Source organism: Sceloporus undulatus, chromosome 1 (genome assembly GCF_019175285.1).
Source record: "Sceloporus undulatus isolate JIND9_A2432 ecotype Alabama chromosome 1, SceUnd_v1.1, whole genome shotgun sequence".
Classification (NCBI taxonomy): domain Eukaryota; kingdom Metazoa; phylum Chordata; class Lepidosauria; order Squamata; family Phrynosomatidae; genus Sceloporus; species Sceloporus undulatus.
This window is the reverse complement of record NC_056522.1, coordinates 110,496,816-110,514,696: the sequence shown is the minus strand read 5'-3', so window position 1 is coordinate 110,514,696 and position 17,881 is coordinate 110,496,816. Positions and strand designations below refer to the sequence as shown.

Genomic DNA, 17,881 nt, shown 5'->3' with positions numbered 1-17,881 from the left:
AGCATTCTGCCTAACCATGAATTTTGCTGGCCTGCGATTGGTTCATGGTTTCTTTTGAATTTATACAACAAAAGCAACCACTTTGTGTGTCAATATGTCTGTTAACACAAGGAGATGTTATAAAGTATTCAGCTTTTCCACCCTAATTTTTAAAAGAAGTCACAGTAGTGGCAACAATTGTGACTTAAAAGTCATTGGAAGAACCAGGCTGCAATACTGGTTAAAATGGTTTTATTTATGTATCAAAATATTGGCTGCCTTTTCAACCCCCATCTCCTGAAACTCTAATACAGATTAATCACATGGAATCAAATCATATCAACAATGTAATGACCTATTACATAACTTGAAACAGGAGGTTTCTTTTTAGAAACAGAATACAGAATTAAAAGAAAATTAAAATAACCTCATGAGCATTCAAAAAATCTCCTACATACAGGTATTGCAGAGAACACAATCTTTTGAGACAAGCATATGGGACTTTATGAAAAACCAGATTATACGTCAGTGGCACTGCTGTATTTAAATTCTAATCTTAGCTCTCATCTAAGCGCCATGAGGGAAATGACACATAACTTCCCACATCTCATGCATGGAATCAGAAAGTAAAGCAGATACAGATAAAACAGGCGAAATGTCTTATTCGCAGTTAATAAACTGTGTTGTTCTTGTAACTTTCTTGCAGTTACTCCTGCAGTAACTGAATATGTTTATTTAATAGTTTATTTTACACGTATGTTTGGAATTCACAGCTCTTCTGCTTTTAACCTTTAGAAGACTTCTTATTGACCAGGCTTATACACTGAATGGGAAACCTCTTGCCCTCCAAATGTTCATAAACTGCTGCTCCCATCCTGCCTCACTGTTGGCCAGACTGGCTAGGGCTAATAAAAATTCTGCAACATCTGGAGGGCTACACACTCTCCAGCCCGGCTTTAATGTGGGATACTGTGTAGTATCTTTGTACAGCAAAGACTTCTACCATATGTGGAGAAAGAAATGCCAGATGTCCAAGCTGGGTTCAGGAAAGACAGAAGCCCTAGGGATCACAATGCAAATATATGTTGGATAATGGAATGCACCAAAGAATTTCAAAAGACAACCAACATTTGCATTATAGATTACACTAATACCTTTAAAAAATGGGTGTGCCACCAAATTTGATAGTCCTGTTGTGTAATCTATACATAGGTCAAGAGGCTACTGTTAGAACATAATATGGAGAAACACAGTGGATTCCAAGTGGCAAGGGGGTCAGGCAAAGCTGCATTATGTCACCATATCTCTTCAATTTGTATGCTGAAAGCATAAAAGCAAGATTAGACACAGAGGAAAGGGATATGAAAACTGGAGGAAGGAACATCAACAAATTAAGATACTTAGATGATTAGGAAACTGCAATAGTTAAAGAATTTCCATACCTTGGAGGAATCATTAGTCAGAATGGAGATTACAGCCAAGAAATCAGATGATTAGGACTTGAAAGGGCCACTGTGAAAGAATTAGACAAGATTCTAAAGTGCAAAGATATTCCATTGAATATTACATTTAGAATTGCCTGTGCAATCGTATGCCTCACCACTATGTATGGATGTGAGAGCTGCTGCACAGTGAAGAAAGCTGATAGGAAGAAAATCAACTCATTTGAGATGTGGTGCTGGAGAAGAGTTTTGCAAATACCATGAACTGCTAACAAGTCAATGAAATGGGTTCTAGACCAAATCAAGCCTGCTGTTTTGGCTTCCTCTAGGAACTAAATTGAAGCTGTTGGTCATGAGAAGGCATGATTCACTAGAAGAGACAATAATGCTTAGGAAGGTGGAAAGCAGCAGGCAAAGAAGAAGACCAAATGCAGATGGATGGACTTAATGAAGGAAACCTTCGCACTGAGTCTGCAACTGCTGAGCAGGGCTACTGAGGACAGGGTATCTTGGAGACATCTTATTCATAGTGTTGCCATAAGTCATGCCAGCTTTATGGCAATTAACACACACACACACTTGAGAAAGAGAGTAGGTTGAAAACTGTTATATTTACAGTTTTTCTCTGAATAACTACATAGAAAAAAAATGGAAATGCAGCTACAGTGACCCCTAGAATCATGGATGTTCAAGCAGCAATATGCAACTAATGCATGGAAAAAGAATCTAATCTCCATTATGTTTGGGACAGGCTTTAAATAGAATTATGACACACACTAGTATTGTCATGTTATGATTTGATATTTACATGGTTTTTAATATACTAGCATCTCTATGCGTTTTACTAATATTCTCCTCACTGCCCCCCTGGATAGTTCCACAGCCTCTTGGGATGTGTACCACCCACTTTGGGATTTATTGCCCATGACAACTGGGACACAACAATTGAGACACATGTGCTCCCAACTAGCATCAGACAGCATAGTAAAGGTAAAGGTATTCCCCTTTGATAAGGTTGTCAAGTCGTGTCCAACCATAGGGGGTAGTGCTCATCTCTGTTAATAAGCCAAAGAGCCAGCGTTGTCAGAGACTACTCTGTGATGCTGTGGCCAGAATGATTGCTCAGAACGCTGTTTACCTTACCACCAGAGTGCTACCTCTTTATCTTCTTGCATTTGTATACTTTCAAACTGCTAGATAGGTAGAAGTTGGGACTAGTGATGGGAGCTTACCCCACCATATGGCACCCGGGCCCCAAACTGCCAACCTGCCAATCTTGCAATCAATAGCCAATGTCTTAACACTTGAGCCACCGCATCCTTTACCAGACAGCATAACCAACAACTTTTAAAGGGCCACATATTTCCCACCACTGGTTGAGACCATTAACCATTCCAACTTTCCTTTTACTGGCTCAAAATTCTCCTGCTGGCGGAAAAGGAAAAAAAATCAACTTGAACCACTTCTTCACCAGTGTCCTGAAGAACCCTCAAATCTCCATAGATTCAGAAACCCTTCTATCAATAGATGGTTTAAATCAGCAGTGATCCATGAGCCATAAGCTGTTGGTTTCCAGAAAGATGGAAACAATTGTAGTCAAAGTGCACCAGAATACCCTGGCACACTAGAAAAATCTGCACTTCCCCACATTAGACAGCTTTTGAAGCACAGCCTTAAGACGGACCTAACCCATCCTTTTTCAAGCATTAGAAACATGGGGAAACAAGTGAGATGAAATGTATTTCTATATTTGGATGGGCAAATTGTTTTCTGAAATATTATTTTAACTGTATGTAAAGAACATAGGAATAAAGAGAACTGATATGGAAGGCTGGCTCACTGACAGTACACAGGATCTCTACTACTGAGTTTCTGAGTAATTAGTAAAATTTGAAGCATTCATTTAAATGGCATGGGGAAAAACCTAGAATGATAAGCTCATTCGCTATTTTTATTTTTTTTTAAAAAACTCCATCTTATCAGAACAGATACACAGAAGCATTACATTTTTAACCCATAGCAGAGGAAATTAAGTATTTTCTCCTTATGTGGTAATTTGATATTTGCAACTCCATTAGTCACAGCAGAATTAGACATTTCTAGGAGCTAAATTTCAAGGCTTTGTTCTTCTGTCTAGATTTTTGTTCCATAACTACTTTTCAGTAGCCCCCCCCCCCCCCCAGAACATTTACTTTTCAGAGTATTTTTATCATTATCAAGTAAATGGCTTTTACAAAACCACTTGAGATCCTTGCCCTCTTAAATCTTTATTTAAAAGGTTGTTTTATCAGCAACTCAGCTATAACATATAATAAAAATAGTAGCATATTGCAAACTATAATAGCAGTTATCTTGTGGTTGAAACATTTTGCATGTATTTCTAGCACCTAAGCATTCAAGGATTAAGTTGATTTGCACATGTGATGAATGTTTATTCACAAGTTGTAGGTACAGCATGGCATAGTGGTTTGAGTGTTGGACTACAACTCTGGAGAGCAAGGTTCGATTTTCTGCTCAGCCATGCAACCTATTGGGTGACCTTGGGCAAGTCACATGCTCTCAGCCTCATGGGAAGGCAATGGCAAACCATTTTTGAACAAATCTTGCCAAAAAAATCCATGATAGGTTCACCTTAGGGTTGCCATAAGTTGGAAATGACTTGAAGGCACACAACAACCTGTAAAAGCTAAGGCACAAGAAGTTTATATGATTTGGCTGTAACTGCACCCATGGCAGAGTCAATAAATGAACCAAAGGTTGTTATTAGTTTTATTCTTACAACCACATTTGCATTAAGTGCATTAATTTGGTGTGCACATAAGGAGTGAGATTGCACAAATCTTGAGTTGCTTTAGGTGTTCCAATGCATGTACATGCACAGATTCCTATCCATTTACTTCACCACAAGTAAAAAAATGTGCAAAGAGATGTGTTGAATACATATCTTCCACTGAAATGAATGGGAAAATATGCTTGTATAGTAACTCCAAATATTCAGCACCCCAGGGTCTCTGGGTAAGACACTTTTGTTCAGAGAAGCATTCCAAATTAATCTGCTGCTTACTTTGTCTTCATTGAATATTAGTTAGTATTATTTTAGAGATATTTTAATCATGTAATGTTGTTTTAGATTGTACACCGCTTGGCAGGTTTTTATTTTTTCTTTTTTGACCCCTGCTATGTAAAGAGCTGTGCAAACTTTACAACGCTCTATAAATAAATGTGAATAATAATAATAATAATAGAAAGGAACATATAGGACAAAAATAGCCAGGAGATCCAAATGATGCAGGTGATAACACTTTTGGTTTCCAGTGAGCAGTCATGTGAGGCAAGTGCAGACATATAGCTTAATAGTAGCCCAAACTGCAGGTGAGATATTAAGAGCAGGCTGGAGATTCCATGTTCCTCTCCCCTTATGTGCAAATCCCTATACCTTCCTTTGTAAACATCTCAGCATCACATCCAATCATTATACATGCTTAATATAAGACTGTTGAGGTAACATGTTTCACTTCCAACATGTTCCACTGGGAGAGAAAGATAGGCGGGGTACAGACCGTCCAAAAAAGGGCGGTCTGCCCGCGCCATGTTTTGCTGCGCAAGGAAGCTGCAGCGGACAAACCATGCGGCTTCCTCGCACAGCAAAAAAGAACCCACAGAGTGGGTTCTTTTTGCGGCACCATAAAGACGCCGCAGTGCACCAATGGCACACTCGCGGCATCATTATGGTGCCGCGACGTGCAGGCGCTAAGCATCCATCGCGTCAAAATGTTGGCGCCCATCTGTACAGGGTGCTGCCGTTTTGATGCCCTTGTCACGTGCTAGGGTTGAGGCACATGTGGGCGGTGTGCCCTCAGCCAACCCCTAGCACATGACGAGGGTGCCCTATCGGGTCATAGTTCCTTCGAATTTTTTTTCTGTCTTCAATGGAATCAGATCTACTTTCAGCTTCAAAAAATGGCAACTGAACAGTTAGGCGAAAGGGGTAAAAAAACAGACCAAGTATGCATCAAAAATGAAATATCTGTGTATGGATGACCAGCAGTGCTACATTACTTCAAGTATAATGTACACTCTCCTCCAGGCAGTGCCCCATTTTAGACATAATAACCTTGGTCCACTAAAGCCTAGCTCATTGTATTGGAAATGAACTGTGTGTCTTCACATTTTCTCTCCCACTTAAAATTCTGGTTTGCAAGCTAGAAGTGTTGTGAGTGCTTAGATCAGTTTCCATGCTTCAACATAATGGGAAGCCATATTTTAAGAAACCCTGGCACACAAGATAAATAGGGAAGGAAGGATAGAAAGAAATGTTTACGATGCTAGTCTGTGAACTGCTAAACTGTGCTCACAATTGTTATGTCTGAATAAAAAAAACCTCCAGAATATTTAGCTACATGACGCCATGTCAGTTTTACCAAAAAATGCAAACACAGGTAACAGAAGAAACCCGATACAGTTTGCATGAAAGACCTTCGTTCCCTCTTGATAAATACATTTTTAAGCAGCATATCATAAATACATTTCTAAGAAGCACATGTACTTTAAAAAGTCTGTCTCTCAATATGAAGATCACCAGAAGTCTGTTCTACAGTAAGAGACTGTTGAGCTGATTCAGATACATGTACAGTGTGTCTCTGTCCTTTGTGAATATGAGGAGGTAGGACTGTGTCTTGGTCAATACGATACTGATGGTTAGCTTCTTGTGTCACTTGCAGGTGCTGTGTTGGATGTGATGTCCCAGTAGCTATCTGAAGCACTTCAGCTTGATTCTGATTGGCGTGGAGGTGTTCCAAGGCTTCTTTTGAGAGCGTGATGACATGCATTTGCTCAGTCTGGGCAGGTTCCATTTGGCTGCTCACAATATTGATGTTCTCAATTTGGTCTGATGGTTCTGGGTGGGCTGAAAGCAGCAAGTTCTGCAGCTGCTGTGGTGGCTGAGCAAGAAGAGTAAGATTGCCTGCATGGTCTGCCATCACATTTTGGGAACCATCAGTAGTAACAACACTGATACCTTGATTATGGCTGGGCACAAAATTTATATTGTGCACTGAATCAGTAACCAGTAACTGGATCTCTTGTGCTCCAGAGGTGGAGAGTTGATATTGCTGCAGCTGAACAATGTTCCTTATTTCCTCTGTAGAAGAGGTGGTAGTGGTAGTAGTATGAGCAGCACTTGCTTCCTGTAGCTGTTTTTCTTTGATGTGAATCTTTAAATGAGATTTCAGATTGTCCAAGCGTGCAAACTGCACACTGCACTCAGAGCAAGAGAAAGGCTTTTTACCTGTGTGCAAGATACAGTGTCTCCTCTTAGCACTGGAATCAGAAAAGGATTTTCCACAAATGGTGCATGAATATGGCTTTTCTCCTCTGGAAGAGAAGACATTTTGGATTCATTAGATACGGCAATACTAGAACACAGAATGTTTACAAGAAAGATATATAGTGTAAGTAAAGTTATGAGCCAAAGTTACGTGAGTCTCAAAATGCTAATTTTGCCAAGTTAATCACAGAGTACCACTCTGCCATAGTGACAGCATATATGTGTATACTGCCCACTGTACCTTGACCTGGTTTTGTATCTTGTTTACAGAGCAGAAATAGATAGGAAAGCCTACCGGGCCCTCTAGTTTAAATTCAAATAAACTACAAATTACTGTGCCCTTGCCCTGTTCTAAATTAAAAGTAGGAATCACTAGCTCATATGTAGCCTTCCATGGCCATTTCTACAGCCCCATGCCATCTCAGCATCTCCATTTGGAAAAAAAGAGGGAGAAAAAAACTGCTCCTGGAAACTGATAGTAGTGATTCCCCTTCTGAGCAACATGCATCCCTTACTTTGGTACCATTTCAAAAAAAAAAGGCAAAAATAGTCTTCCAGACTTGCATACTTAGTTCTAGCTTGACTATCTGCACTGTAACAGTTAAATGAGACACATTTTCTGACAAGTGAGAAGTGCTAAAGCTATCACATATTTTCAGTTTATGGCCAATCTGCGGTCATGTAAGAGTTTGTAAAAGTGTGCAACCTTGATCGTTGGGATTCTATGAGAAAGTTACACAGGTTGAGTCTCCCTCATCTAACATGACTGAGACCAGAAGGATTTTGGAGTTTTTCAGATTCTGTAATATATGCATAAACAGTCGGCTCTCCGTTTTCACAGGGATCCGTTCTGCGGCCCCCCATAATGGAGACTCGTAGATATTCAAGCCCCATTGAATGAGGTGTGTGCCTGTGAGTGTGTGTGTGCCGTATTTAAAACAACAGATGTTGCCCCTCTGTGAATGTTCAAGATCTCAAGTTCAAGAGAAAGGAGAGGCAACTGTTATATAATGAGGTATCTTAGAGATTGGACCCATGACTAAACATGAAATAAATTTATCTTTCATATATACCTTATACACATAGCCTGAAGATAAATAAGGCAGACTCAAACTGTACTACAAAATGTTAGCAAATCAATAGGATGAAGAGGCAGTAAACTGCCAGGTTGACCAAACCAGACAAAATGAGCAGGTCTATGTTATCCTATGCAGCCACTAAAACAGAACAATAACATTATTCTTTGTAACCCAGGTGAGGTTCGTACAATTCGTTTGGGAAGCCAGACGGAAAGGGGATTGTCATAGCACTTCAGCAAGAAGAGGAATGTCAGTCCTTCATTCTGCTAACATAACCCTTTAATCTTTAGCTTCTCAACCACTGAAAATGTGGTCAAATTTCTTTCTATTTAAAAAGGAACATGAAGATCTGTTTTCTGCTTCATAAAAATTCCTGAGTTCCTTTAAACAAAAATACAATAATTAAACTGCTAAACCCTTTCTATGAGAATATTCCCACAATCCTGAGTACAATCTTTAAAGGCAGGTGTTACTCAATACGTTTCCATTACTGCCCTTTGACTTCCAGAAAACATACAAAATCTTCTGTATGCATTGTTTAAGTGATGTATTACTTAAAGGATTCTTCTTCACAAAGAAACATTCTTCTGGTTCTACAGTTCATCAATATGTTAGCATTGGTGGAAACAGTTTGTGAGGAAGTCAGCTGCACCATTTGTGGTGATTGAGCTGGGCTGCTGTAATTTGCACAAGTGCACAGAAGAATGATACTTACCTGTGGATTCTGATATGAGTCTCAAGAGAGCTTTTTGCTGTGAAGGATTTGCCACAGATTTCACAAGTAAATGGCTTTTCACCTAGAAAAACTTACTGGTTAGTATAACTGCACAATACCTGTGGTAACAGTACAATATTATTAAATAATATCACAATAAATTGGTGGAGACCTGATTAGTCATTTGCAAGTAAACTAAGAGCAGCTTCACTCTTACTTAATTTTGTTCTGCTAACACATCATTGCTTAGGGTAGGCATTTCAAAAGATACAACATCCTTTGAAAAACATGTTATATCATCTCTGTTTTATAAAATGATTATAAGAAGATTAACAATGACATCACATCTAGGACTGATTTGAAAGTCTGTCAGAAGTTACAGATTACCAGAAAAGAGCGGACCCTTCCCTTTTAAGGAATATTTATCATTTTTTAAATTTAATCAGGCAGCAGGTCTCAACCTCTTGTCCTATAGATATTCTGGATTTCAGTTCCCAAAGGTTTCAGCCACCTGGCTCAGGAATTATGGGAGCATGTCCAAGTCAACTGGAGAACTAAGGATTAAGAAGTGATGTCCAGAAGACACATATAAAGACAATATATAGATACACAGAAGGAAGACAGATATCAACTATCTTATTCTTCTTCTACCTCCAAGTTCATCTTATGTTGCATGGAAGCTGCCACATCATATACATCTCCTTCCCTGCTCCTGTAATGTTGGGAAATCTAGGATTCACAGTCAGCACAAAAATGAGAGCAAGATTACCTGTATGTGTTCTTAAATGCTTCTTCAACTGAGCTGCATCCATGAATTTGCGATTACACAGGTTACATTCTGGCAATGAATGGCCTTGGTACACAAAGAAAAGGTAGGGTTTTTTTAACTATCTGTTTTTCTTTTGTTTAAAATTTTAATCTTGCTCTTGAGTCCAAAAGGGACTGTCTAGCCAGATAAGTGATAAAACATAAACAAATGCATTGAAAATATAAGTAACCAAATCAAAATAAGCTAAAGCATTTGTAAAAACAGTAAAGAATTTTCTCTCCCAGCATGGAACCACATTCATTGTGCTCTTTCAGCTCCTGAGCTGAAGTTAATTAACAGTTATTACTTCTGGTCTTCAAAGAAATTTGAATCATACATTTTCCCAACACAAACTGAGGTTCTATCAGCACTGCAGAAATAATACAGTTTGATGACACTTCAACTGCCACGGCTCAATGCTTATAGAATTCTGGGAATTATATTTTACTGTGGCACTAGAGCTCTCTGACAGGGAAGTCTAAATTTCTCACAAAACAACAATTCCTAGAAATCTATAGTATTGAGCCATGGCAGTTGAAGTGGCATCAAACTGGATTTCTGCAGTATGGACACATCCGTAGCTCTATTCAGGGCTTCTGACAAAATGTATTCAGTCAGATAGCAAAACACCATGATTCCATGCACACCTAGATAGGGTCAATAGGATAAAGCTTGTTCTTTCTATATTCTCTCTGAAACCCATGTCCCCAGGTAAGACAGACATATTGATGTTGCAATGCTAAATACATGAGAAAAGCTTTACATATTATTTCAAAATGTAAAAACAGGAACCAACCCAAGTTTTGCTATTCTTTCCCTGTCTCAGTTGTGTATGTGGGATGTTGAAAGATGAATATGTATATCTCTCCTATAGAGAGAGCATGGGGACTCAAAATGGGAATAGCATTTGCATTGCTCAGAAGACAAATGCCAATAGTCCATGTTTTACTAGGAGCAAATTTTATTTATGCTTTCTCTCTGTACTTCCACATTATTGTAAAGTCACCCTGAGATGTATCCCCAACTTTAGGTTGGCCTAACAGACTTATACAGTTAGCTCTCTCAATCCATGGATTTTTTATTCATGGATTCAAGGACCCAGAGTTTGAAAATATTAAAAAGTATATATACATTCTAAAAAGCAAACCTTCATTTCATATAAGGGACACCATTTTACTATGCCCTTGTATTTCATGAGACTTGAACATCCATGAATTTTGTTATCCATAGGGTGTCCTGGAACCAAACCCCAGCAGATACCAAGGGTCCACTGCATTTTAAAAATAAGTATCCAACAGACAGCAGTGTTCCTACATAAAATAGAATTAACTAAGAGACAGTGTGGCATAGTGGACTATGACTCTCGAGACCAGGATTAAATTCCCAGCTCACCATAAAACCCACTGGCAAACCTTGGGCAAGTCACATGCTTTCAGCCTCAGGGGAAGGCAATGGCAAACTTCCTCTGGACAAATCTTGCCAAGAAAACCTCATGATAGGAGTTGTCTTCAGGTCACTGTACGTTGGAAATGACTTGAAGGCACACAACAACAATGTATAAATACTTTCTGGTATCATGATACACTATTCATACATGTCTGCTGTTAAATAATTCCAATTCCAAATATTTCGAAAGCATTGAATAAATATCTAGTAATATTCAAAAAATATTCAAATACAAATATAGACGGCGCAGTAAACCATTAGCGAATGATTATAATGATCCCAACACAATAACGATTTTACTAAAACCTCAACATGTTCCAAGAAAATGTAAAGTGTCTCTTAAATCAGTTATACCTGTATGAACTCTGTAATGACTCTTAAGTTGCCTTTTCTGGCTGAAATATTTTCCACACTGATCACAGGTAAAATCCTTCTGACCTGAAAGAAAAACAACATAGAGGATTTCAGAAGATACTTCACAAGAATGAGAACAAATATGGCTGTGTGTCTTAAATGATGCTTAGGGTAGGTTGTAATGAAAAATATAATAAATGTTTGGTAAAGCTAAATTTTCAACAAGGAATGCAGGATTGGAATCCTGAGCAATCTTCCTTAAAAGTATTCCACGGTCTTTACTATTCAGTGTGCATTGTATTTCAGTACTTATTTCAAGAAGCAAGGGTGAGTAGTATTCTAGCCTTAAATGGTTAATTAGCATGACATTTACTCTACAAAATATGGTGACCAGCATGAGATTAAGTTGATTTTTTAAAGGATTCAGCACTGTCATAAATATAATAAATATAAATAAAGGCTGTTATTGATAACACCGTGTAGAGGCAGGATATTTCTGAATACCAGATGCTAAAAGCCTAATCCAGTGATTACTTGAAAGCCTGTGTTGGATTAGGACTCTGGGAGAGCAGGATTCAAATCCTCTATTATTATTATTATTATTATTATTATTATTATTATTATTATTATTAACCTTTATTTATAAAGTGCTGTAAATTTACACAATACAATCTTTTTAACTGGACGGTTCCCTGCCCTCGGGCTTACAATCTAGAAAGACACGACACAGAAGGAGAAGGGAGTGGTGGTGGGGAAGGGGATGAGGGCCAGCAGTTCTTCTCAACCTCCGAGGCCTGGATCAGGGGAGATGGACTGGAGGGAGGGCTTGGCTTCTTAATGGATGGTTAATCATCTTCCAGGGAGGCCTGTTGGAGCTAGCCTGCCTCTCTAGTAGGATAATAAAACCCACAAGGTGGCCTTGGACAAGACATATTCTCTCAGCCTCAGAAGAAGGACATTAGCAAACCCACTCCTAACAAATTTTTGGCAAGAAAACCCTATGATAGCTTTGTCTTAGGGTCACCATAAGAGAGAAATGACTTGAAGGTGTACAAGAACAGTGATCTAATAATCGTGAGGCCTGTGGTCCTGCAGCGGCAGGATGAGGGACACGCCCTGTTCAGACAATAAGTTGTTGGTGGACTTAACATTGCTTGTGAGGGGCCAGGAACATAATGAACCCTGCTACTAGAAATATTGTTCATCTTAAAGAGGTCTTGGCTGCATCTAGACAGTTCTTATTTACTTATGTTCATTCTTTTGCCATAGCTAAATTGTTTCTCACTTTACCTGTATGCAGGCTCATGTGTTCCAGGAGTGAGTGTTTTGTTGTTAAAGCCTTATTGCAAACAGTACAGGTGTATGGCCGTTCTCCAGTATGCATCCGCTCATGGACATGGAGAGAGTGTTTCTGGGAAAAGCCTTTACCACATTCACTACACTTGAACGGGCGCTCCCCTAAAAACAAGTTACCAGGTCTGTGAATGGCAAATAGTTAAGACATTTCAAGTTGGCAGAAAGAAGTTTCAAACCACATGCAACTTAACACAGGAAAACCAAATTAAACTTAAAACTGCAGGAAAAACAAAATAAACCAAGACAACAAAAGGGTAAGTGCAAGAAATAATGACCTGCATAAAACCAATTGTCTGAATGGGTGGTCAAGGACTTCCTAGTTTACAGTACAGGGCTATATAAACTCTCAGGAGTGATGTGATACCATGAGTTCCTAACAACAGTAATTTATTCTTGACCATCTTACCAACCCAGTAGCAATACCTAAAGAAATATACCAGTTAATTACATATTAATGTGGGGTAAGTGTAAGTATTAGGCAGTCCTCCTTATGATTACAAAATAAATCTCAAAAGCTAGTTAAAATACTTCAGCTAAACAGTGTAACAGAAAACTGGCCAAACAAAGTATTTTATCTTGACATTAAATTGTATAAACTGATCTTTGGTACTCACCTGTATGACTTCTTCTATGAATAGCTAAAAAATGGTTATATTTAAATAGTTTTCCACAGTCTTTGCATTCAACTTTTGATCCAGTATGTTTACTTTTCCCATCAGATCTCTTTTTCAGTCCAGTGTCCTTTCCATCACCAATAAGTTTGTAATCTCTTAGTTTGATAGACCGCCTTATTCTACGTGTGCTACAACGACTCTGGCTGGGCTGTGTATTCTGGCATTGCGGATCATAGTTCTCATCTTTTTCAGTGGAGACACTCACCACAGCATCTGAACTACAAGCACGCTCAGCTTCTCTCACTTCTCCACTTAAAGGAATCAGTTCATTGGACTCTCCACCTTCCACCACAGTATCCTTCTTCATAAAATGTTGCTTATTCTGAACTGAATTATTCTCTCTTAATTGCACATCTTCAGTAGAAGATGCCCCCAGCTTTTCCTCCTGGGCACTCTTCCCTTTTCTTGGTCTTCCCCGTTTTTGCTTTGGTGGCTCTTCAACCTTTTTGTTGTTTGCCAAAAAAGGTACCATACTCTCACCACTAGGAATGGAGGATAACGTGTTATTCAAACTACAGTTTTTCTGCTGATCGGTGTAAGCCCTCACCAAATCATTCACTTTGAGAAGATGAGCAGTGGCTAAGATTTGCTCTGTACTTTTTTCACTAGCTTGAAGAGAGCCTGTGTAGATAAATTCCAAGAGTGCTCCAAAAGCATCGGACACCATTCCTTCCAGCATATAGATTGACTGGCCAATCTCCGCCTCATCACCAAACATCATTGAGAAATACTCACTGCTGGCAGCAAGCAAAGCTTTGTGTGCTCTGAACTGGACATTTTCTACAATTAAAGTGATATCACACAGAAAATCCTTTCTCCTCTGTTCTTCAAAGTTAGCCAAAATAGTATCTCTGTGAACCTTTGAGTGGATGACTATGAACTTCTCAGTGGCATCAGGTACCGTTTCATTCATTGTTGCTGAAAACAGGAAAAAAAAGTTAATTGTATGTCAGATGGGATTAGAAAAGCTCCAGAGGGGATGGAAAGTGGCTGTATGTGGATTATTTCAATATCGCTCGACAGTGGTTTCCAAACTTTGGTCTTCTAGATGTTTTGGATTTCAGCCCCCAGAATTCCTGACTGTTGACCAATTCATTCATTGGTTCATTCATTCAAAGTAATTCTATCCCACTCTTCGTCTTACAAATAGTTAATTGGACAGTTCCCGGCCCTCAGGCTTACAATCTAAAAAAACAAAAAAGACATGACACCCGAAAAGAAGGGAATGGCAGTGAGGAAGGAGGCCATGTCAGCAGATACTGCCAGGTCTTCACTCCCTCCGAGGCCAGGGCGGGAGCAGCTAAAATGGAGGGAGGGCCTTTCATATGTCTCTCGGCCCAGTTTCTCTATGTGCAGCTAGAGACGCCAAATTGAGCAGCACCAATACGAAGCCATTGTTTTCCATCCAGCAAGACATAAGCAGGGGTGGGATGCCACTTCCCTTCAGTGCAGCACTGGATCAGCGCATTTATCTACAATGTAAGCCTCTTGCACGAAGAGATGAAACTCTCATTTCTAAAGGAACACCTTAGAAGTTAACAAATCCTGTAAGCAACTATTTCTTTTTAATATTATTATTATTTCAAAATTTTAAAAAACAAAATTTAGTATTCTTTCCATACATACTTTTGCATCTTGTTCATTTGAAAAAAAACACTAAATATCCCCTCAGTGCCCCCCTTTCCCCCTGGAGCCATTCCCTCTTTATACTCCCTCCAAAATTTTACCTCCTCCTGTGGAGATCATTTCCCATCTTCTTTTCTTAATACATTTTCAGTAATTTTTCCCCAAATTTCATCAAAATCATTTCTTTTCCATAATCATTTTTTACTTTCAATTTACATGTTAATTTGTCATTAATCACTAACTTCCAAACTTCTTTATAACAATCCTCCAGTTTCACATTTATTTTTGTTTTCCAATTTCTTGCTATGATTCATCTCACAGCAGCACTCCATTCATTATCACAGATTTTGCATCTCAATTCATCTTCCCATGTTTCTTTTAAAATAATTTGATTTAATTTTTTCCTCTTATTCTCCATTAATATTTTACAAACTTTACTAGTTGCGCCTTTCATATTTTCATTTTCCTCCGTTGAAAGCAACTGTTTCTGTGACCATTCTGAAAACTAAAATATGAAATACTTTTAACTCCCCCAACAACAACAACAACAAAAACCGTAAACAAAACTCGCAGTTAGGATGAGGATAAAACTGGACTAGGCTCAACATCACAGGTTTATCCAGTTTCCATTAATGTCTTGCTCATGAAACAAAATTAAAAGCAGGCACACAGCAAGGTGAGTTCATTTCTTCACCTGAGAGCTCTGGCAGATGGGGGGAATTCCCCAAATGCAAGTGACTTTCACTGAGTCCTCCTACTGTCCCTGCCTCCTTCCTCCATCCAGGTTGGCCAGGTCCATAGCATGGAGCCATGGCAGTTAAAGCGGCGTGGAAATGGGTTATTTTGGCAGTGTGGATGCAACTTCGTCACTGCATAAATAATCCTGGGTTATGTAGACTTTTTGTGTTTTTGGAGGCACCAGAACTCTCTCTGAGCAGGTGGCTAGGTGTCCTCCTTTCCCAGGACCTGTCCTACATTTCAGCCTGCATCCAAAAGGCCCTCCATTGTGAGCAGGGCTGAGAAGCGTGGGTTGACATTTCTAGGGTGCAGGATTAACCCAGTTTGGGACTGCTTTGACTGACCTGGCTCAGTGCTAGGGAATCCTGGGAAGCATGGCTGCATCCACACTGGAGAAATAACCCACTTTAACTCTCTTTCTGGCTCAACGCTATGGAATTCTACCTCCTTCCTCCCAATAATTGCTAAGAAATCCACCCAGGTTGGCCACAACAAACTCCAACTCCCAGAATTCCATAGCCAGGAAAAGAGTTAAAGCGGTGCCAAACCGGTTTATCTCTCCCTTGTGGATGCAGCCACACTTCCCAGGATTCCCCAGCCCTGAGCCAAGGCAGTCAAAGCAGCCTCAAACTGGGTTAATCCCGGAGCCCTGTCATTGCTAGGGCCGCCCTGGGTCCATGGGAGGCCCTGAGCCCCAGGGAAGAGCCCTCCACTCCAGCCATCCCTCTCCCTGACAAAGGCCAGCGACGCTGCCAAGAAAGGACTCACCCAAGAGCCAGCAGCGGCCCCAAGAAGGACAAGCCACACAACACCACAACCGGAAGTGACGCCGCGCGGAGCCGGAAGTGGGCCGGGGAAGCGTAGGGTCTAGTTCAGGGAGGGATGCTTCCGGGTTCCTTGTTGCCATGGTGACGAGGAGCTGGTCCAGGAATGGCCAGCAGAGGGCCTCATGATGAGAACAAGATGGAGGAAAGGAAGAACAAATGGAGGACACTAAGCTGGAAAACACTCCTGTGCATTTCATAATGTGGGCACGACCATATTATGAAAGCTGGAAAATGCTTGTATACATTGTAAATTCATGGCCAAAATGAAGGTCTGGAAAGCATGCACAATGCTTCTCTGTCAGGCTCAAAGTGTAGGACGTTCAAGAAAGACAGAGGACACAGCAAAACAAAAGCTGAAACATATGCATATATGTACAAATTCATGCTTCTCAGCCATAGTCAAAATGGAAGGCATTGAAAACATTGAAGATATGACTAAATAAAAGTTGAAAAGTGTATATATACAAATTCACGCTTCTCGGTCATTCTTAAAATGTAGGGCGTTCAAGAAAAAATGGAGGACGTTAAAATCGCTTCTATAAATGTAAATTCATGCCTCTTGGTCATGCTCGAAATGGAGGGCATCCAAGGAAAATGGAGGACTTTACAACACATAAAAGCCAAATGTTAATGGGTGGCATTAATAGTGAAGAGAGAGATAGCAAAACAGTTTAAAAACATTATTCAAAGCCTGACCAAATAAGATCAATGAAACTTCAGAGAAATCCACAATATAACCACAATACAGTCAGCCTTTCTTGTACAGTGGTACCCCGGGATACGAAAGCACCGCGTTACGAAATTTCTGGGATACGAAAAAATTCTATAGGAAAAAACTGTTCCGGGTTACGTTTTTTTTTTTCGGCTTACGAAAAAATTTTTTGGTGCTTTTCGGCGCTTTTTCGCACGAAATCGCGGCTTCCAGCGCTAGCGCCTATGGCTTTTTCGGCTAGCAAAAGATTTCGGGTTACGAAGGGCGCCGCGGAACGGATTATTTTCGTAACCCGGGGTACCACTGTACACTGATTTTTTATACACAGTCAGATTCAAGCAGTTTTTAAATGTTCAAAAAAAGTATAAATTTCAAATATCAGACCTTGATTTTCCATTTTTTATAAGGAACACCATTTTGCTGTGTCATTACTTTTGATGGGACTTGAGTATACATGGATTTTGTTATACACGGGGGATCTTGGAAGTTCACTCAGCTCAAAATGTAGGACATTTAAGGTCCACCATTTTTCTTCAATGTCCTACATTTTGGGCTGAGTTTTGTCCTGTCCTACAGTTTGGTCTTGAATTTGTTCCACATTTTGTCCCTGGTAAAAGTGGACAATTATGGCAACCCTACTTGGAACCAAACCCCAGCGTATAACAAGGGTCCACTGTATAACCATAATCCAAGTTTATGCTTCAACTAGAGGCAGAAGAGGAAGAAACGGAAAGATTCTACGGCGTTGGAGTCCAGAAGGAACACACTAAAACAGCATATACTGCTAATCACAGTATAC

The 17,881-nt window shown here is 39.7% G+C and overlaps 1 protein-coding gene across 3 annotated transcripts; it reads right to left on the bottom strand.

The window, feature by feature from the left end:
* Positions 1 to 1,386: 1,386 nt before the first annotated feature.
* On the bottom strand, positions 1,387 to 16,402 carry ZBTB24 (zinc finger and BTB domain containing 24). Of its 3 annotated transcripts, none has more exons than XM_042445510.1 (7): positions 16,312 to 16,402; positions 13,120 to 14,097; positions 12,440 to 12,607; positions 11,150 to 11,233; positions 9,311 to 9,394; positions 8,542 to 8,623; positions 1,387 to 6,794 (listed from the first exon to the last, which is right to left on the bottom strand). In XM_042445510.1, the coding sequence occupies exons 2-7, from the start codon at positions 14,090 to 14,092 to the stop codon at positions 5,969 to 5,971; spliced, it is 2,217 nt and encodes a 738-aa protein (XP_042301444.1). In that variant the 5' UTR covers positions 14,093 to 14,097; positions 16,312 to 16,402; the 3' UTR covers positions 1,387 to 5,968. The 3 variants fall into 3 exon arrangements, with proteins under 3 accessions (XP_042301444.1, XP_042301443.1, XP_042301445.1); XM_042445509.1 differs by lacking the exon at positions 16,312 to 16,402 and adding an exon at positions 15,500 to 16,280; XM_042445511.1 differs by lacking the exons at positions 1,387 to 6,794; positions 8,542 to 8,623; positions 9,311 to 9,394; positions 11,150 to 11,233; positions 16,312 to 16,402 and adding an exon at positions 15,500 to 16,284 and having other exon boundaries at positions 12,501 to 12,627.
* Positions 16,403 to 17,881: the final 1,479 nt, after the last annotated feature.